Source organism: Daktulosphaira vitifoliae, unplaced genomic scaffold (genome assembly GCF_025091365.1).
Source record: "Daktulosphaira vitifoliae isolate Bord-2020 unplaced genomic scaffold, ASM2509136v1 Scaffold_2, whole genome shotgun sequence".
Lineage (NCBI taxonomy): Eukaryota > Metazoa > Arthropoda > Insecta > Hemiptera > Phylloxeridae > Daktulosphaira > Daktulosphaira vitifoliae.
The window spans coordinates 43,456,832-43,479,907 of record NW_026099573.1 but is presented as its reverse complement, the minus strand read 5'-3'; the positions used below and the strand labels follow the sequence as shown (position 1 = coordinate 43,479,907).

The 23,076-nt window shown below is 25.6% G+C and overlaps 2 protein-coding genes across 2 annotated transcripts; both read right to left on the bottom strand.

The window, feature by feature from the left end:
• Window positions 1-3,381: 3,381 nt before the first annotated feature.
• Window positions 3,382-11,883, bottom strand: LOC126898302 (sentrin-specific protease 1-like). The gene is made up of 2 exons (XM_050672243.1): window positions 11,611-11,883; window positions 3,382-3,411 (listed from the first exon to the last, which is right to left on the bottom strand). The coding sequence occupies exons 1-2, from the start codon at window positions 11,881-11,883 to the stop codon at window positions 3,382-3,384; spliced, it is 303 nt and encodes a 100-aa protein (XP_050528200.1).
• Window positions 11,884-11,925: 42 nt separating this feature from the next.
• LOC126898301 (uncharacterized) lies at window positions 11,926-13,995 on the bottom strand. The gene is made up of 5 exons (XM_050672242.1): window positions 13,566-13,995; window positions 12,860-13,009; window positions 12,599-12,731; window positions 12,401-12,505; window positions 11,926-12,128 (listed from the first exon to the last, which is right to left on the bottom strand). Exons 1-5 carry the CDS (start codon window positions 13,578-13,580, stop codon window positions 11,926-11,928), a joined length of 606 nt encoding a protein of 201 aa, XP_050528199.1. The 5' UTR covers window positions 13,581-13,995.
• Window positions 13,996-23,076: the final 9,081 nt, after the last annotated feature.

The following is a 23,076-nucleotide window of genomic DNA, read 5'->3' as shown; positions in this document are numbered from 1 at the left end:
CTTGAATTTTTAACTATGTAATACTTTTTAAGTTCATCCCTTATGCCTGGTAAGGGTGTCAACTTAGTTTTTTTAAATGGTAACACATATTTTTAATTTAATAAAATGTTTGAGTTTTTAATTTAATAGTAAATGGCACTTGAATTTTCAGTATAACTTTATTTGTTTATTAGATATAAACATTTAAAGTTTCAAATTTTTGAATTAATATACATGTATAATACACAAGGGATTACTTTAAATGTTTAAATCTAATAAAAAAATAAAGTTATACTAATAATTCTAATACCATTTACTATTCGATTAAAAACTCAAACATTTTATTAAATTTAAAATATGTGTTCCCATTTAAAAAAACAAAGTTAACCCCCCTCCAAGGCATAAGGGATGAAAAAAATTTTTTTGACACTTTTACCAGAGATGGGATGAACTTAAAAAGTATTACATAGTAAATAATTCAAGAACAAAGTGTAATTGAAGATAATTAAAGTAAATATAGTTTAAAAATACTGAAAAACACGCTTTTAAAACATATCGAACTAAAAAGTTAAAAATCATTTTTAAGACCATAGACGACGGGATACGCCATAAATTGGGAGGCGTGGAAATGTAATAAAAAATATAAAAAGCCAACCCAGCACAGGGGGGTCACGCCACAGTGGTGACGAGGCATAGTTGGATCAAGTATAATGATATCTGACAGTGATTAAAATCACTATCAAAAATAAACGCTTCGATGCAAATCTTTAGATAGTGTTTAATTTTAAAAAAATTGGTGTTTTATTCCAAAAGCTACTTGATCTGCTATTTTCTTATTAATATCCTGAATGAAAAATGGATTATTAAAAAATATTATTTCTCATAAAAAAATTGTGTTAATCCATAAATTTTTTAATAAGTTATAGCATTATAAAGTTAAAAATTTTAAAAATAAAATTAAGAAATTTTTAACAAAAATAGCATTTAGTAGTCATTTTCATCACGAAGACAAGTCCAGAGGTCAAATTTTTTTTTCATAATAAAAAACATTACATAAGTTTTAATTTAAGATATATATATAAAAATGTGAAAAAGTTGTCATTTTAAATCCCCCCCTGTGGGCAGGTAAAGCGTCAGATAAAAAAAAAATATATGTCTCATGTAAGTTAATGATATCATGCATCTATATAAACAAAAATTATATTGATGTGGTTATTTTAAAAAAAGTTATAGCAATTTTAAGTAAAAAAAATTGAAAAAATTTCGAATATTAGCGATTTTTAAATTTGTATTTTTTTTTTTGAAGGATTCCCCCATTTACGGGGAACGTGGGATTTTTTTTCAATTTTTGAGGGTAATGCCTTTGACTAGATACGATTTGTGATCTGTTGACGTATCTTTGAAAGAAATCGGTTCGATGAGAGCTGAGAAAAAGTGGTAACAGACACAAAAAAAAAACACATCATAGTAAAATTAATACCTTCGCATCGAAGCTAAAACATATCATAGTTAAATTAATACCTTCGCATCGAAGCTAAAACATATCATAGTTAAATTAATACAATTTCAGCTTCGCATCGTTCAGCAATACAAAGAAATAATTTTTATAGATTTTATTTATTTTTTTAACATCCAATTATATTAAAAATATTTTGTTAAAGACACATATATTCACATTACACATAGCTTCTAATGCTAAAAAAAAATTGAAAATAATTATTTTTTTCTTCAACTATACATCGTATAAATAAGAAGTTTTATTCTTATCTATGTCATAAAGAAAGCCGTGTTTAGCATACGCGTTTTTCATCTGTTCAAGACTTTTATTTAAGATAACTTCTGCGAATTCGTAATGTTGAAACGTTTTTGGTAATTTATTGTCTGATTTATATTGATCAAAATCGTCCATTCTTTTATTTACACAATACTTGTATTCAGCTACTAAATAATTGTTTACTATTTTTTGCAAATTATTATTATCCATTTCGTACGCCTTTTTGAAATTAAGATAAATTTTGTCCGCTAATGAATAGTTATTTTCATTTTTTTCTCTGTTTACCAATTCAATAAATTGTATTAATTCGTCTAAAATATCTGTGTTGGTTTCTACATTTAACAAATTCCTTAGGAAATTGATTGCACTAATATAACGTAGTATAAGATTTATGGATTCATTAACATTTCGAATTAATAAATACACACACTTCGCGTGAAGTGTTGAAACATTTACTATAGTAGCCTGCTGTTTAAGTATATTACAATAAGAAGCTATATATTTTATGTGATTCACGATAAATGCTAAATTTATTGTGTACTCATAATTAATTAGCATCATTGTATCACTAATTTTTTGTTGAAGATTTTTTTTTGTGACGATGTTTTTTTTAGAATATTCTTCTTTATTTAATAATAACTGCCATACTCTAAACGAATATTCGTTTTGATCGTCATTCACTTCTGTATTTATGGGTATGTCCCAATTGTTTTCTTGTAAAAATGAATTTAAAAAATTAATTACATACCCTTTATCATATTTTTTCTGTCCATTTGTTGCGTTGACTACCAAGATAAATATAAAAATGTAATAATTCATTGTTATTATGTAATCATTTATTACGTAATTATAAAAAAACAAAATATTTTTTTAAAATATGTATAAATGTTTTAACATGCAATTTATTTAAATTAAAAAAATAGACATTTTTTTAAAAATCGCAAAATTAACTTGTTGATTAAGCGATGGCCTACTATGTAATGTACAATTAACCACGTCACAAGTTGTTGACACGTCACAAGATGTTATTAACAGTGTATTAAATTCTTTATAATAAAATTTTCTCTAAAAAGCAATATTAGTTTGCTTCTATTTTGATATAAACAACATTCTGAATTTTAATGTCTTTACTATCAAAATAATTATTTATTCCAATAAAATTATATATTATTTTATTTTTGTTAATTTTTCAATTTATAAAATTCATCATTTTAGATTTCCAAATTAAAAAATAAATCGTCATCAATTTCTTCTTCTAGTTACAGAAGAAATCTTTTTGATTTTTCATTTTAAGAAATCCTGTATTTATATTTTAAATTTTTAGTGAATTGATAATAATTGATAATAGTAATAAGCGAGAAAAAAACGTATTTTCTGCGATTTGAAATGTCATAGGTAACATTAATTTTCAAGCAAAACAAATTTTGTTCACAGAAACACATAAACCGATGAAGTGTTAATAAATAAAATAATAATATACGTTATGGTAACAAAAGTTTAAATGTATAATTTCGTTTATACAGTACAAGAATCACTCAGTTTTGATATATTTTGAAAGTTGAATTAAGTAAGGAGAGCAGCTATTACACTCATTAGCGTGGGGAAAAAAAGAAATTAAATAACCTATTTTATAATTCAGGGCATTTCATATGAACGACCTAGAATAATTAAATATTTTGGTATTACTTTAGTAACATCTAAGAGTAGTAATTTAAGAGATTTATTAGGTAACCAAAAGATAAGGTAGAAGAAGGGGGGAAATCAAGTATTTATAAAATGAAATGTGAATGTTAAACAAAAAGAAATATAGGGCCAGATTTTAAGAGTACATAAGAAACATTGAACATTTATTGACACATAACACTCCATTAAAACCATAAAACTAATTAAAAATGTAAATAATTGCAATGAACTTAATATTAAGGAGGCAATAGAAATGTTTATAAATAAAAATAATTTAACTAATAAGGATCTTGGCTCACTGAAAAATTCATTTATAACTTGTGTAAACTGGTAAAATATGATAATATTGTTTAGTGATGTCGTCACTAGGTAATAAGGTCACCAAGGGTATATAAGGGAGATTTTTCTAGTTGGATTGTCAATATGTGTTTAGCGTTGATAATGGAAACATTCTTTCCGAAATAGGTAACCTCGATTTTTCAGTAAATTTTTGTGGCTTTTGAGTTTAATAATTGAATTATTTTTAGTTTCTAAATTAATAATATTTTTAATATAGTTTTAATTTTATTTAATTAATTAGCCACAAGTGATCAATTTTTACTATACAGGGTGTTAGTAAATGGTATGTCACGAGTAGTAGGGTGATATTCAGTAGGACCTAAAAATAGCGAAATCGAAAACTAAAATTTCCTATCTCCAAAATTGGGGGTTTTCCGGTTCCCCCACTTTAAATTTTATTTTAATAAAAAATAAACATCACAACGGTATTTCCTACGATATTCTCATATAAATTGAGTGGTCACTCGATTTTTTGTAACTTTCGTGCCATCCCCTGAACTTTGGGTTCAAAGTTGGAAAAAAATTTCATATAGTGTGACCCATCAATTAGTATTGAAATTTTACTGAGTGTTATGTGATGCAGTTTACTTTTAGTTTAAACGATTACATAACGAGAAAAACTGGAATAAGCCACAGATAATTTGGTATTTTTTTAATTTCACGAGTTTATTTTGTCTTTTATTATTTATTCAAACCGATTATAATTTTTATCATTAAAACTGTTATAAAATTATCATTTTTTTAAATAAATGCAATTTTTATTGCATAAAAAAGAAGCTATATTTTAAAAATAGTCTAATATTTTTTTCAACTTAATTAGTGATTTTAGTATTGAATTAATTCAATAGTGAACAGTATTTGTCGAACATTTAAATAAATATTATCAAGCTCAGTGATGTACCATATTCTCATTAGTGATTAATTTCGAGAAAGAGTAGTGTGCCGATTATATCATAATTATTTCTACTTATCCTATTGTTATAAAGTTTAAAATATTCATTTCAATTTTGTGATTGCTTTATTTTTCTGATCTAAAAAGAAAAAAAAATGATAATTTTATAACAGTTTTAATGATAAAATGACCACTCACTTTATATGAGAATTTCGTAGGAAATACCGTTGTGATGTTTATTTTTTATTAAAATAAAATTTAAAGTGGGGGAACCGGAAAACCCCCAATTTTGGAGATAGGAAATTTTAGTTTTCGATTTCGCTATTTTTAGGTCCTACTGAATATCACCCTACTACTCGTGACATACCATTTACTAACACCCTGTATAGTAAAAATTGATCACTTGTGGCTAATTAATTAAATAAAATTAAAACTATATTAAAAATATTATTAATTTAGAAACTAAAAATAATTCAATTATTAAACTCAAAAGCCACAAAAATTTACTGAAAAATCGAGGTTACCTATTTCGGAAAGAATGTTTCCATTATCAACGCTAAACACATATTGACAATCCAACTAGAAAAATCTCCCTTATATACCCTTGGTGACCTTATTACCTAGTGACGACATCACTAAACAATATTATCATATTTAATATCACCCTACTACTCGTGACATACCATTTACTAACACCCTGTATGTTGTAAAAGGTTGATTTTTTTTTATAAGGCACTCAATTTCTTATAAAATAATTAATAATTAGTTACTTATATTTCGTTACTTCTATGACAAATGTATATAAAAGTTAGAGGAATTTATGGTAAACTTTTAAGAAAATAACATTTTGTTAATTATAAATAATTACACAGGTCTACAATAAAGCGACTATAAAAAAAAAAAATAAATGACAAGTTTTTACTCTCCTCCTAAAAATAATGGGATTTTAAAATATAGTTATAATAATTATAAATATAATAAATTTATTTCTAAAAATTAGAATACTGTTTCTTTACAAATTGTAAAATAATTCACTTTTTATTATTAAAGTATTTAGTAATAGTAGATAAGAAATATAAGTTTAAACACAATTTCACATTTCACAATAAGTAGTTAAACATTCTTGCGACACAGTCATTTACGCTGATGAGTAATCTTTAATGCATCTTTCTAATTAAATCATACACGAACATGTTTAAGTCTGTCAATGATTAGTCTAATTGGTCGGGCTAGGATTATAAATAATAAGTAATAAGTACATTATTACATATCAATTTTTTTAAATTATAAATAAGAAAAATACTCAGTTCTCTTAATTATTTATGAAGATCATTTCCAATACTATTCACTCTTTTTCTTTATTTCCTGAAGAACTTCAATTGAATTGAATATTGAATTTAATAATTTTAGCTGCTGCAAAATATATTCATAAAATTGTGAACAAGTTAAATTTTTAAAGTGCTGTTATTGTTACTTAATAAATATAGTTTAAAAATCTAAAAAACACGCTTAAAGCACATTGAACTAAAAAGTTAAAAATAATTTTTATAATAAGCTTAAAACAATAATGTAAGAAAAGTACTAGTATTATTGTGATAAAAGCGTCGGGCGCTCAATATACGAAAAATATTAAATTTGAAGTCGGAAGAATGATTATTTTTTATTTTATACGACAAAATCCACACTTTACATGAATATTAACTGCTTCAAGTTGAAAAAATTCCCATATAACACTTGATTTATTCATTTTAAAATGAAATAAAATACCTTCGTAAATTAAATAAAGTGTTTCACAATTTTGGATTTTGTGCACAAGATTTATTGTAATCACACGAAACAGCGTTGACACAATGAGTAAAATTTTAAATAAATGAGACTAGATTATACATAATATGTCAGTTTTTAGAACAATATTCATTCAAGAATAGACCTGTAATTGCATACAAGAAAATTTTGAAATATACGAGAGGGATAGACCTATTTTTCTCATTGCATGCACTAAACATTTAACATTGATAATACCTACATTGTATTTGTATACATAATTTAACACATAAATAAATCTATGTGTTGATGTTAATAATAAAAAAATAGTTTTTTAGATTTTAAATTTACTTTTTATTTTAATAATAATTAACAAATTTAAATATAATTAGTAAAAATATTAAACAATTTAATAGAAAAATATTTTATAAATATCAAATAACCAAATAAATAATATTTTGTGTAACTATTGTGGGTATGTATAAAGAATCTACAATTTTAATAGAAGGAAAAAGGAATCAAACTATTGAATGATTAGAAGTTTTAACTTAAAATTAGCTCAACCATCTTATAGGTAAAAATCAGGGTTTGAGGCTCATTATCTCATAAAATTATATAATTATATAATTAGTAATAACCAACTACTTTTTCCATAATGTCCATACAATTTGAATTAGATTTCTTTCGCGCTTCAATTTAATTCCAATATATATAATCAAATAATGAATAAAAAATTATTGATATCAATATTACATTTCATTTTACAATAGTAGTTAATAAATAATAATTAATTACAATGAGTAAAATAAATTATTATTCACATTTGTGTAAAACAATAATTCATTGATATTTCATATTTGATATTAATCTAGCTAAGATAACTATTAAGGCACTCTATGAGTATGCTTTGCGAGTTGTAATTCGCATTCCACAAATTTCTACAACTCACGAGTCAGAATCGCGCCTTTAAAGATTCGACGATTAGGGAGTTGGGATTTGGAGTTGACTCACTGAGTCAACTCATTTGAGTGAACTGATTCAAATGAACTGATTCATATCAGTGAGTCAAAAATCCATCTCTAGTTATTATCAATATCATGGTTGTAACGGGTAAAGGGAAATCAGGGTTCGATTCCGGAGTGGGAGTCTGATAAACGGCCACCACATTCAAGGAAAGCAGCAAAACGCGCAACGTGGAGGTAGTGACGAAAAATGACAATACGGCAATCATTACCCGTAATCAGAATAAATACACTATATATCTCTTAATGAGAATAAAGCATATTAATATATAAGTTTTAATAGTAATTAAAATATATATATATTAATATTAGCGGCGATGGTAAGAATATATAATCTTCGCATAATATCTCGGCACTTTCGCTGTCGTCGACGACGCGATGTCCGGCGTGATCCTCAGGCGTCAAAAGTTTAGCAGCGTAGATGACGATGGTGCACGAGTGCGGATCGGTTTGTTGACGTTGTCACTTTGTCAATGGGAAGGATACTACGGTATCAATAGCGGCGGGACGTCGTCGGCCGTGCGGCACTTGCTGGACTTTGCACCGTGGCGAATATAGCGCGGTGTTGGTCAATCAAATACTTATAAAATAAGGCGACGGCTGATAAAGGTGACACGAGTCGTGGGGCATCGTGTATAACGAAACGAGCGGAGCCGTGTCAATTAGAATAAAAATTTGTTATATATACATAATTGATGACACGCACGCGTATATGGGTACGAAAACCAAAAATAAAAATATACAGGAAAATATTGTTGTTAGTGAGTGGTAAGTGGGGTGGAGTGAATGCGTTACGACAGTCTAGTCTCAATAACACGTGCCGCGTGGAGTTACAAACTTACAACAAACAACAAACGACAAATGACAAACAACATACATGTGAAACTAATATAAGCGTGTTAAAAATGGAGATAGTTACTATTTTGTTATTTTTAATAATATTAAAATTATCGTGGTATGAGTCTCGTACTCATAGTTAGTAAGAAAGATAAAAAACGATAGAAATATATAATGATCTTTTTTTTTTTAAATTAGCCTTTATTTAAAAATATTATGACTCAACAATTAATATGTGAAACAACACTAACATTACAAATATATACGTTTACAACAATAGAAGTAACAGGAAAGAAAACAAAAGTGTAATAAAATTACTTACAAGAGATATTCATGTTATAAGTTGAAAATAAAATGAAATATAATAAAAAGTACTATAAAAGAAAATATATAATTGCGTTAATAATGGACACATTACGGGAATTAAGGATTAAAAAAGGATCGGGATTAGTTATACCATGAATGGCTAGGAAGATGAATAACAAGGACTTATTGAAATTGAGAGAAGAACAAAGTAATCAAAAATGAGGGATATCACCAATAAATTCCTCCTCGTGGAGGTGGCAGAAAGGGACTGAATTAAGGTTAAGTTTGAAGGCGAATTAGGGTAGAAGATTGTTACCAACTTTTAAGCGGGAGAAAGCGACGATAGATTTGTGGAGGAGATGGAATCAGGGGAGATTTGAGAGGTATGGGGTGATTGATCGGTGCCATTGAGCAAAGTTTGAGGCAAATGAGGACCATTTGGTTAACGAAGCATTAGATAAGGAAAGATTTAAAATATAGGAGGCATTAGATTTTAAAAGAAAAGAAAAGTGGTAATAAAGGAAACTTGAAGTTTGTTTGGCTAAGCGGTCGGTTTTTCATTTATATAGATTCCTACGTGACCAAGAAGTCAATGGAAGTGAACAACTTTGCTAGGGAAAGAAATTACAAAAAAAGAAAATAAATGCACAAAAAACAACAATAAAAAGAAACATCTAATCTATCGATAACAGCTAATATAAGTTCGATAAAAACATCCGTACTTGTCGGCGGTTAAAACGAAACTCAACTTCAAATTTAAGTCCCCATAATTCGGTGCACACATCTTCTATTATTTTACTTATTGTAGATATTCCCAATCTATAGGAGTAATGAAGGTCTGTGAATGAATTACCCGATGCTAAGTATCTACAAATTAAAGCATACGAGCTAATTAAAATATTACGTCAGTATATATTCAAAAAATGTTCGTAAGATTTTTAAGTAATTACAAATATCGCTAGGTGGGTAAGATATCAAGTTTTTATAAGGAAATCAAGTTCGATAAAAACCTCCATACTTGTCGGCGATTAAAACGCAACTAATATAGTGATCATTATTTATTTAAATTTTATTGTGATCAATAATAACACTCTTCAATATCAGTAGTGCCACTAGTATTGACAGTTACCAACGATAGGTGGGATTGAGCACCTTGTGTGTCTAAACAGAGTAGTATGGTGGCTATACATGAACCTTCTACTTAACTCCTGAAATACACACGTATCACATTGATTTATTAAATTAACTTAGTATATTTTTTATTATTGTCAATCATTTGATTTTTCTTTGTCTCTACAAAAACTAAGCGCTCATAAAACGAAATTCTAAATCTTACAGATTAGTGGTAAAATTATTATTTTTCTACTTTGATGTTTCCAATAAATATTCTGAAATAGACAAACGTTTCTTTTTCAAATAAATTCACAATATGAACCCAACGAATCAATACTATTTTTGATGAGTTCAAAACAAATAAATATAGTTTTAAAAAACTGAAAAACACGCTTTTAAAGCATATCGAACTAAAAAGTAAAAAATAATTTTTAAAATAAGCTTAAAACAATAATGAACAAAAACTACTAGTATTATTCTGAAAAAAACGGTAGCACAGTGGGGTCACGGCACAGTATGAACGTGGCATAGTTGGGACAAGTATAGATGATATACTATCATAAGAAACGCTTCGATGCGATTCTGTAGGTAGTGTTTAATTTTAAGAAATTGGTGGATTATTTCAAAAACAACAATAACTCTTATTCCCTTAATTTTATCCCGATTAGTTATTTGATTTAAAATTATTATATATGAATAAATAACAATTTTAGTAATTAAATTTAGTATGAAATTGATATTCAATAATTTAATATTGTAATTTTTACGGAGATATTTTAAAAATAATAAAGTAGTAGTATATTTCTTTACTTTTAACGCGTATAAAAATTTAAAGTTTGACGCAATACTTTTCTATAAAAAATGATTGTTACTTATAATAAAGTTATAAGTTTTATACACTGATTTACATAGAACATTCATCAGAAACAAAATATACTTTTCTGAATCCACTTTTCTCGATGTTTTCAAAAATGCAATGTCAAGCCCGACTTAAAGAAAATGCCTAATATATTGGTATTAACTTTTTTTATAATATACTATATTTATTTACTATAAAATAAATTGTATTTTAAATAAATAACAAAATTAAAGATAATTTGATAGGATTCGACGACACGTATTTATCTACATTTTATCAGAGATTTCTAGAAATAATTTGGATTTCATTGGGTCATTTAGATAACAAAAATATCCGTAGCAAAAATATAATAACAACGGAAATATTCTGATTTTGTAGTTCATTTTTTAATTTATTTTATAGTTAATCAGTTTAGAGAATTATGAACAAACAAGTTTAGTTACCTCNATTTTTAAATTTATTTTATAGTTTATCAGTTTAGAGAATTATAAACAAATAAGTTTAGTTACCCCTATTCAATATACCGCATTCATAAAAAATACAGAAAAGAATTTTTTATAATTAAAATAGTATTTAAAAAATAAACAAAAGTTATGAAATTCTTTATGAATCGTCATTTAGTAAAATTAAAATTAAGTTGTTAAGATAGTAGATACGCTTGTTAATTTAAAAATTTATAATTGGCTGACTTTTTAACTTAATTGTATCCATAACTGTATATTATAATATTTGTATATTCACATAACAAGAACATTAAATTATTTCAGTTAAGATAAATTTATATTAAATTTGAATTTCTTAAATGAAATGTTACAAAGAAAAATAAGATTAAAATAAAATAACAAAACAACAATGAAACACAGAAAAAGTAAAAAAATGTTTGGTGGTATACAAATAAAAATTTCAATTTATAGTGAATATTAAGAAAATTACAAAAATAAAATACAAAAATAAAATTTCATTCATAAAAATATTAATTGAATAGCTCGCCAGCAATAATTTCATTTTTGTGTCTTAATCTTATAAAAGGCATAAAATTTGCATTTATTGGTGTTGTATCTCCTCGAGACATTTTTTCTGCCAGCTCAACAGTAAATGGCCCACAATCATGTCCATTGGTTTGGCGAGATGTCTCGCCTATTTGTAATGTCCATGTAGAAGCTTTTCCTTTTTTGTCCATCTCCCATTCAATTAAGAAATTTTTTAATACCATTGGATAGGGACCCTCATACGACTTAAGACTATCATATGATGTCACAGTCTTTTCAGGTATATTAACCACTGTCAATATCCAATGACTCTCATATACATTCATGGGCACAAAAAGTAATTTTATTTTGTGAATATCTTTTTTTATCTATCTTTTTACAGCTTGATAACCTTCTCGAAGATACGCTACAATAAAATCAGTGACAACTGCATAAACTTTACCTTCTGACCGTTTTACTATCATTTTAATGTACTCATTAATTGTGTCTGAAGTATACCATGATGTGGGCGATTTAAATGAAGGTGCATTATACTGATCAAGAGATTTTGTGTTCTGATCTTGCATTACTTCTGCAAGTGTAACCATATTTAAACATTTTTCATAAAATTAATAAAAGACTTTGTTGAACAGTTTACTATTATTTAGGTTTATTTAAGGTTTTGGAATATGAAATTAAACACGTATAATTACTTTTGTTTAAAACGTCCATGGACCCCCTTAATGACACGCCTCTGCAGAAGTTATATTAATTTAACTCGTATTATTATAATTAATTATGTTTAATAAATAATCTTTTTTTATTTAATTTTACATAAAATAAATAGATTAAATAACTAATTACCTTTTTCTTTCTCTGGTACTTTTATTACTTCAATAGTGGACAGAGCAAGTAAATTTACGTCATTCGGCGTATTTAAGGTCAAAGGATTAGAACTAACTTTTGGCTCTAAAAAAATTTGTTTAAAAATATTACATATTTGTTTCAAAAATCAAAACTTCATATTTTTTAAAAATGAATTATATTTTAAAAGTTGTATACTTTTTATAACTTTTTCATCTTCTTCGGATGAATTTCTTTTTAAATTTGGTCGAGCAGTAGTATTAGAAGATATCTCAAAAAGTTGTTTTTTTATTTCGGATTTTTTGCGTTCCAAATTTTTCTTATGAAAACTCTTAACGGATCATAAAAATATATTTAATTATATGATAAATTTATTTAAGAAATCTGCTTTAAGTCCAAAAAATGGTTTAGGGTATACCCTAAAATCTTTTTATTGAAATAAAGCATAATAAAATATACCTTTTCTAACAAATCAGCTGATATTAATAGCGGATTGTCTTTTGAAATTGCTATATTTTTTTTTTCTGTTGAATTTAAAATTTCATTTTTATATTTTTCAGATTTTTCATTCTGAAAAAGTGTTCCGAATTCTCTTTGCTGCATCATATTCTAGGTAACCAAAGAGATATTTAAATAAACAAATAAACTATACTTAATATTATATTATTATCTTCGATAAAAATTGAATTTCCCATAAAAATCTAATACAAAAAATAGCAGAATAATATTAAACATTATATTACTGCATTTATATTAAGGGGGTTGATAGTTTATTTTATATTTTTGAATCAGATAAACCCCAATAACATAGCTAATCGAATAAATATATTAATATAATTATAGTTATCAATTTTTCTGGAATAATTTTATCATTTTTATTCGTTTTTCGATACTTGCGTTTTTTTAGAATAATGGAATTTTTTATAGGATAAATATTTTTATTAATAATTGCTGCAAATTGAATATAATTTTAATAATTATTTATTAAATAATCAATTTCGAAAAAGGTTTTTAATATTAAAATAGTTAAATTAAAGTAAAGCGACTGAATTATTGTTATATATGAATAAGAGAACTTATTATTAATTTTTCTTATATTTTATATTAAAAAACTTTTTCTCTATTCGAAATAGTTAGTTTAATTATTAATCTTAATAGTGTTTACAGATAATTCTTCCATCTTTAGTTGACTTTTTTGATATTTGTCCTTTATTTGTATTATTTAAAACACAATTGGAATGCATGAAACGACGATTCCATATTTCTTCAACTCTGCGTATGACCTTATGTAAGTTTGATTCATTTGTTTGACCAAAAATATTTTTTTCACTTGCCATATCAATAACTAATTAAATAAATCTTAATAATTACACAAGACGATAGTTTATTTTTCACGGGAAAAAACGAAGTGAACTGAAATGTCGATAAAATCAACATTTACATCTAATTGTCAAGGAAACTTAATTGTAAAAATTCATTAAAAAAATGTATAAGCCAATTATAAATAAATTTAGTATAAACAATACTTATTTATTTTAATTGTATTATTGGTCAAAGAATACAATATTTTAAGAATAATACAGAGAATTATCAAAAAAAAAAAATATATATATATATTTTAAAGATATTTTAAAGAAAAACCTTTTGTATTTGTTTGTTTATTTATTACATTAGTTTACAAATGATAGAGATTTTTTTATGAAAGTTCAAGTGGAATAAATTTGATATCGGTTAACAGAATATTTATGCATATAAAATTTAATCTGTATGAAATAAAATATTAACGTTTAGATTTATTCTCTTGTAGCTATTAAAAATTTTGCCCATGTGAAATTGCTATTTCCATTTAGTTATTAACAAAAAACATCATGCCATGCGATTATAATCAACATAAAAATTTATTAAGTTGAATATATAATATAGTTTAACAATTTAATTAATAATTGAATTAATGACATAATAATTCTGATAAAAAAAAATAACAGGAGATTTGAATTAATTTTAACGTCTTTAACAAATCGAAAATAACTTTAGGGTTTAACTACCTTATAGGTTTAATTATTATTTACATTTTAATTGTTATTATTATTATTTTTTTTTTTTGACAATAACGGCTATCTTTCTAACTTCAATATATATCAAGAAAATGACAAATTATCCAAGAAAATCAAGGAAATTTTAGAGAAATATTAAGATACAGAGCCCAAGGAGATGACCGTTTAAAATCATTTTTGGAAGCTGAAGAAACAATTAAATATACAAGTGAAACACTTCAAAATGAAATAATTGAATCCTGTAATAAAATTATTTTAAATAAAATCGTAAAAAACATAAATGCCCAAAGATGTTTCAAAATACTTGCTGATGAAACGGCCGACATTGGTGGAAGCGAACAAGAAACTTTGTGTGTTCAANGAAGCGAACAAGTAACTTTGTGTGTTCGATATTTAGATGTTGAAAATATGATTATCAAGGAAGAATTCTTCAGTTTGTGCCTACAACAGATACTACTGGAAAAGGTTTAAATATTATTATTCAAAGTTTACATTCATTTGGTGTAGAAACAAAATATCTTAGAGGACAGTGTTACGATTGATGTGCTTCTATGTCTGGTCAATTTAACGGAGCTCAATCTTATTCACCAAAGTTATCCGCTTGTGACGTTTGTTCATGTTTTAAACCTTGCTATTTCTTATTCATCTTCTATACAAGAAACACGAAATTGATTAGGAACAACATCTAAAGTTAGAGATTTTTTCATATACCCAAAGCGAAAAGATGTGTTGAAAAGTCAAATCGAAGAAAGTCAAAAATGTATAACTAAAAAATCATTAAAACAATTATGTGCGACTAAATGAGTTGAACGTTTTTATGCTGTCAATGATTATCTTGAGCTTTTTGTGTACCTAATTGAATCGTTATTTATAATTTCGAAGTGGAATGACACTGAAACATCATCAAAAGCAAGTAATTTACGAACATCAATACTGAAAGGAGATTTTATTATTTGTTTACTTATTATAAATAAAGTATTTAGTTATGAGTTACTTTGTTTAAAACAACTTCAAAGAAATTAGCAGGTACACAGCATTGTTATTATCAATGGTAGTAAGGCACATTGTTGTGAGTTTATAAATACACTAACTGACAATACAGAAAGTATATCTATGATAGTCATAATTGATAATAAACAATCCGTGACTGCGACATTGATATCATATAAACCATTTAGCTACCTGTATTTGTAATCATATCATCATGTGTATTATACATGTATATTAACTCAAAAGTTTGAAACTTTAAATGTTTATATCTAATAAACTAATAAAGTTATATTAAAAATTCAAATGCCATTTACTATTTAATTAAAAATCCAAACATTTTATTACATTCAAAATATGTGTTCCCATTTAAAAGACTAAAAGACAAAGTTGACACCCTTACAAGGCATGAGGGATGAACATAAAAAGTTTTAAATAGTTAATAATTTAAGAATAATGTGTAACTAAAGACACCAAAAATAATGTTTAAATTATATTTATTCTACAAGTAAATGAGTGGGTTATGATAAAAAAATCAGTCTGCATACTGTAATATAGTTTATCATTTGTTAAGGTGGAAGTAAAACATTTTTGTAATGTTTTGTTTAATTGTAATTTCCTGATCTATTATTACTAGACCAGGAATTAAATATTTATAAACATTTTTGAAAACGATAGTATTATTAATTTTGCAAAAAGAAGAAAAACAAAATATTTTAGTATATAAGACGAAATGGAATGAATCGTAGAGGAGAGAGGACCTCAGGAGCACCGAAGGTAATCTCTTTTCGCGCGGTACGTTTATGACATTAAGTTTTCATTTTGTGTATTGTTTTATTGTGTTTTTAGTGTATATTTATTTTGTATGTTTTGCATTGATTAATTATATCTATAATAAATACATTTGAGTTATTATTAAACTTTTATTACTTTAAGTTAAGACACTAAGGTTGTTTCTTTTAAGATACAACAGAACCAAAATTTCAAATTTCAAATTATTTTTCAATTCCTAAAATAGTAATTAGAAAAATAGTAAGTTTTTTTTACGTCAGTAAACATTTCTATAATTTTCGTTTGTGAGGTTCATTAAAAGTTGGACACCACCCGAGAAATCATTCAAAATACGCCACTGAAAAGAATCAATCAAAACAAAGTTGTTAAAAAAATTTACTTAATTGTGCGTATTATAAAATTTTATTATAATTGTAAAAATCCATCGTTAAATTCAGGTGAAACTAAAAATCATTTTTTTTTTTTAATTTATGATTTATGTAGCAACATGTTACAAAACAATTAGGAATAATATAGACTGGTAGTAGCACACACAAATAGAGTTAAAAAATTAATAAATTATAAAGAAAAATTATTTACTTTTGTAGTTGAATACTTTTATCATATCAAATCTAATTCAACAATAAATACTTTAAGAATATTAAAAATTAATGATTTTAATTGTTTGTATGGATAAAGCTGGTTAAGCTACTTTTTATTTGAATAAGGAATATTTTTTCAATTTTTAAGAGTAATAACTTAAACTAAATACGAATTGTAATCATTTGACGTATCGTTGAAAAAAGTAGGTCTAGTGAGGGTTGGCAAAATAAATCGTAGCCACAAAAAAACCACATAGTAAAATAATATTAACATGAATATAAATTTCTTTTCACGAGGGGAGCTATAGTGATAGGATTCTTTATATTTATTGAAGTTATTGAATCTAAATGAGATAAATATCAAATGATTTGAAAATTTTATTCTAACTCAAAAAAAATGCTAAATATTAAAAGCCACAGACGGGTTTGAACTTCGTACCCTATGCATGAAAGACACAAGTGTTACCGATTCGGCAACTGTTCGTTACTTTCGTCACACGATAAGCTATTTATGATAACTATTTAAGCTGACTCAAATTTAAAAATTACTTTTTTGACTTTAATAAAATAAAAAAATTGTAATGAGTTTAATTTCTTATATCTTATGAACTTTATTCTATGTCAATTAAATTATATAATATTCATGAAAGTCAGTGTATTCCCCTAATAAGCAGTGGCGGCTCGGGGGGGCTATATAAGTACGGAAAAAATATTACCGGAATGTATAATAGCGGAAAGTAATATTTCTGAACTAATATTTACGGACCGTAGAACGACGGAAAGTACAATGCCGGACCGTATATTGACGGAAAGACAAATAACAGACCGTAGAATGACGGAACGTATAATCGCGGAAAGTGAAGAGCCGGATTGTATATTCCCGGACTGTATTTTTATGGAAATATATCATTGGTTCCAAAAATGTGAATAATCAAAATCTTTATTTATAAAGCATTAAATATTTCATGACATTTATTATTTCTTCCATGAAAATTTGTATAAAGTAGATTCCTGTGATATTAAAATTTATTATTATTACAATATATTCTATTTACTATCACTAAAATATACTATACATAAAATTCTTTGNTCACTAAAATATACTGTACATAAAATTCTTCGTGAATTATAAAAAAGCTTTAGTGGGAAATGATTATTTATTTTTACAAATAAGAGTTAAGAATACATTTTAGTAATTACTTGGATCCATCGTAAATGTAGTACCCTAATTTTAAAATTAACAACATATAAACTAACAGAATAAATCGTACAGTTAAATAAAGTCAGTTTAATTCAATTGAAAATTGAACTATTTTTTAAGATCACAGTACAATTTTAAATTCAAAAGATTTTGAAAAGTAATTTAAGTTTAAACTGCATTAGTTTAACTTTGTGTTAATTAATTTAGTATTATAAGTATAATAAAAATAATATTTATTTGGTAGTACCTAAGTACTTTTCGGTAAGCTTATAAATCAATTTTACCCATTATTCTGAAGGTCAAAAATAATTAAAAAATTTCAGTAATGATTGTTGCCAATCAATATTTTAATACAGCAGAAAACTAACCTGAATGATAAAATTGATTTACAAATCTTTGGTACAGACAACAACTAAAATGTCTTCAACTCCATGTTTTTGGTTAAATTATCGTATGAAAAAATCTATCAAATATATTATACAGGTGATTAATTAAAGATAAGACATTCTTTGATATTTAATCCAAGAAATTATCTTAGAAAATATGTAATTTTCGTTAAAGAAATTATTGTTTAATTCTGANAATTTTCGTAAAAGAAATTATTGTTTAATTCTGAAAACTCTACAATAATATGTAGTTAAATATTTTTTTGTCATCTCTACAGAGATAAAAACCTAAAATTTCAAGTAACCACCCCTATTGTGCCTATAGTCTTAAAAAAATTGTTTAAGTAATTTAGATGTATTACAAATACAATTAATTGAAAATATTTAACTAGTATTTCAAATACTTTTTCATAAAAGTATTTGAACAGTACCTTGAACTTTTTAAAAAAGTATTTGATTTAAAAAAGTATCCACACTTTGACCTTCAATAAGTTAAATTATAATTCAATATTTGTTAGCATAAAATATTATTTTAGCTTCGATGCAAAGCCGACAAGATATTTATTTAACTATGATGTGTTTTGTTTTTGTCTGCTGCCACTTTTCCTCAACTCTCACTGGTCCGATTTTTGTCAACAATACGTCAAAAGATCATAAATCATATATATTTGAAAATATTGCCCTTAAAAATTGAAAAAATTTTCCTCCTTCCCTGTAAATGGACAAAATCTACAAGAAAATTAAAATTTAAAAAATCAGTAATTCTTGACATTTTTTTTCTTAAAACTACCATACCTATTTCAAAAATTAACAAATCAAAATAATTTATATTTATATTAAAACCTTAAGTATTTCTTTTTTAAATTATATCATTTTTTTTAAATTCTGACCTTTTACTTACCCTAAAGGGGAGATTCAAAATAGCAACTTTTTTTTACAAAAATTTCATTATAACTTTTGAAAATTTTTTGGAAATACTGCGTTCTTTAAACATATATTAAAATAAAGCTTATGTTATATTCTATAAACTAACAAAAAAAATTTTGTCCCCACAACTTATCTTCTACATGCAAATATAAGCCGTATTTAAAGAACATTCTATTTTTGTGTTGAAATTTTCGATTTTATATTTTCAAATTTAAATTACTATATTTTTTTGATAAATGTATGGATTAACACAAATTTTTATTTTTTAAATACATTATATATAATCCTTTCATCCGACAAACTTTTTTTTTTAAATTGGGTAATTTTCCCTTATACAAAGCTTGAAACATACGTATAAAAAGTAGAACTTTTTCATTTTAACTTTTAAAAATATTTCGGACATACTTCGAGCTTCAAAAATATGTTAATTAAAACTTATATTACGAACTATAAGTAGAAAAAAAATTACATGCTAAAAAATTGAAAAAAAAATTTTTTTTTACGATTTATCTTTTATTGCAAATAGAAGTCGAAGTTTCCAACTTCTTAAAATTAAAAACTACCTACGGATTTGCATCGAAGCGTTTCTTATGATAGTGATTTTAATCACTGTTAGATATCATCTATACTTGTCCACACTATGCCGCGATNTGTTAGATATCATCTATACTTGTCCCAACTATGCCTCGTCCACACTATGCCGCGGTCCCACTGTGCTAGCGTTTTTTAATTAATATTTTATACTTTTGAATTTATTAGAGAAAAATCATAATAATCCTCGCTTATATTAATTTATTCATTTATGAGTAAAAAGGTATTAAATGATTTTGGTTTTACAATAACTATTTTTTTGTGCAGATTTGCTCATAAAGTATATTATTAAGTTTTCTTGATTTTCATATAGATGTAATTTTTCCACGAAGTATCTCCTCTTCTTTTTTATTTGTAAGTGAATCGGTGAATTCATGATCAAATTCAATTGAAGCTGATATGTTTAAGTTAGTTGAATTTTTTTATAGATATAATTGTTGTTACATTGATTAATGGAGAAAATCCCCTCGTAATTTTAGTCACTATGCCTTGAATTAATAGGCTACAATTATATTTATCGGCATGTTCTATGTTAAATCTAAACATATGCTAGTTTTTTTTATTAATCGCTTATAAATTGAGAAATTTGCTGATAGGAACATTGTAGTATTTATAAGAAAAGTCGTAAGTGGAAATTTTTTTACATTGACGACATTTAATATCCAACATGGATTTTTATATATTGGGAATAATCCCTATGCATTTAATCTATAACCTTAGGATCAGTACCATGCATTTAGTACTTTTTAGTTGATGAATAAACATCGAAAAAAATTCTAGGAGAGATCAGACGTATTATATTTACATAATAATTTAAAAAAAAAGCTATAATACCNATTTGCTTTAGTAATGTGTCACCCAATCAAGGCCGGATTTGACGGAGGGTTTTAAGGGCACTTGCCCCGGGCAGCAGATGTTAGGGGGCAACCGGATGCCGAATACTATAAAAAAAAATTTTAAACTTTTTAACCCTCGGTTTATGAAAAAATCAACTTTAAAAAATTAATATTGTTTTGTATTTATATAATTTGGGCTGCAAAATTAATACCGATATACGTCACATGATAACAGAACGACATTGGGGCATACAGCAAACACAATGTAATACTTTAGTAAAAAAAAAACGATAGCACAGTGGGGTCGAGGCACAGTGTAGACAAGGCATAGATGGGACAAGTATAGATGATATATGACAGTGATTAAAATCACTATCATAAGAAACGCTTCGATGCAAATCTGTAGATAGTGTTTCATTTAGAGAAATTGGTGGATTATTCCAAAAGCAACATCCACTCTTATTTCTTTGATTATATCCTAATTAGTAGTTCTTTGATTTTAAAATATAATATATGAATAAATACTAATTATAATTATTAAATTTAGTATGAAAATAAAAAGTAAAAAATTTAATAAGTTTAATTTCTTAAGTCTTATGACCTTTATTCTATGTCAATTAAATGATATAATATTCATGAAAGTCAATATATTCTTATAATAAGATATTTTAAAATAAAATAAAATACAAAACCTAGAATTTTAATAGAAAAATAGCATATTTTTGAATACGGTAGCCATTTGCACATAGAAGATAGATCGTCGGGATAAATTTTTATTTTAAATTTTATAGTACATGACATAAGCTTTAATTTGATATATGTTTAAAGGACGCAGTATTTCCGGAACATATTTAAAAATTGAGTTGAAAAAGTTAGTTTTTGTAAAAAAGTTGCCATTTTCAAACCCCCCCAATGAGCAGGTTAAGTGTTAGATTTTCAAAAAAATGATATCAAATGAAAGGGAAATATCTAAGGTTTTATTATATAAAAAAATTATGTTGATATTGTTTATTTTTGAAAAAGTTATGGAAGTTTTAAGGAAAAAAAGTGAGAAAAATGATAAAATTTACCGATTTTTAAATTTGTAATTTTTTTGGATATTTCCTCCATTTTCGGGAAATGAGGGAATTTTTTTCAATTTTTAAGGGTAATGTCTCCAACTAGATACGATTTTTGATCTTTTGACGTATTTTTGAAAAAAATTGGTCCAGTGAGAGCTGAGAAAAAGTGGCAACAGACATAAAAAAAAAAAAAAACACATCTTAGTAAAATTAATACCTTCTCTGCTTCGCATCGAAGCTAAAATGGTATAAACGTTCGAGTAATTATGTCATTTATTATTAAACAGCGTGGTGGTAGTGCCCGGATTTGATAAGATGTGACTTTGACTTCTACGAATCGCGATACCATATTATAATAGCGATTAGTGCAGGTCGTCCGTCGTTGTGTTATTTTGTTTACGCGTATCTTAGTTATCCTTTTAAACAAACTTGAAATAAACACGTTTTCGGTAGATAGTTATAAAGTACAAGTTTGAAAATTTTAAAACTACTTCGATAATGAGTATTTTTTAATTATTTTACTGTTATGGGCCTCGAAAAAAAATTTGCCCCGGGCATCCAAAAGTCTAAATCCGGCCCTGATAATACCAATGAAATCGACTTGAATACTAACGTGTAGTTTAATTTGTTTTGATGGCAATTGGAATTGTTCGTTGAATTAGTTCTACAACGATAATTTTTTTTTTAAAAAGTGTTTATATTTATAATAATTGAATAACATTAATTTAATGTGATATTTTTTACAAACAATTTGATTTTACAATTATATGTATAATAATTTTTTTAAATTGTCGCGATTTAAATTTCTTTTTTGTATTATTTGGTGTTTCATCTAAAACTTTGTTTTTAAATAATTGAATTTATATAAAACTTACTAATAGAGAAATAAGAGTACTAATTTTAATTCCCCGTAAATGGGGGAAACCTCCAAAAAAATTACAAATTTAAAAATCGCTAATTTTCAAAAATTTTTCAATTTTTTTTACTTAAAATTGCTATAACATCTTTAAAAATAATTGAATCAATATAATTATTTTTTATATAAATGTATGATATCATTACTTTACATTTGGTATACTTTTTTTTTATATGTGACCCTTTCCCTGCCCACAGAAGGGGATTTAAAATGACAACTTTTTCACAAAAAATTAATTTTTTCAACTTGATTTTTGAAAATGTTCCGGAAGGTCTGACACTTTTATATATATCTTAAATTAAAGCTAATGTAATATACTTTATTATGAAAAAAAAAAATTTGAC

Excerpts from the sequence above, each read along its gene's own strand:
- LOC126898302 (XM_050672243.1), bottom strand. The coding sequence starts at position 11,883 with ATGAATGTATATGAGAGTCATTGGATATTGACAGTGGTTAATATACCT. Across the intron at positions 3,412-11,610 it reads GAGATACAACACCAATAAAT|GTCGTTCATATGAAATGCCC; the intron begins GCAAATTTTATG and ends TAATTATTCTAG.
- LOC126898301 (XM_050672242.1), bottom strand. Across the intron at positions 12,732-12,859 it reads CAGCTGATTTGTTAGAAAAG|AGTTTTCATAAGAAAAATTT; the intron begins GTATATTTTATT and ends TGATCCGTTAAG. Across the intron at positions 12,129-12,400 it reads AGTACCAGAGAAAGAAAAAG|AAGTAATGCAAGATCAGAAC; the intron begins GTAATTAGTTAT and ends TTACACTTGCAG.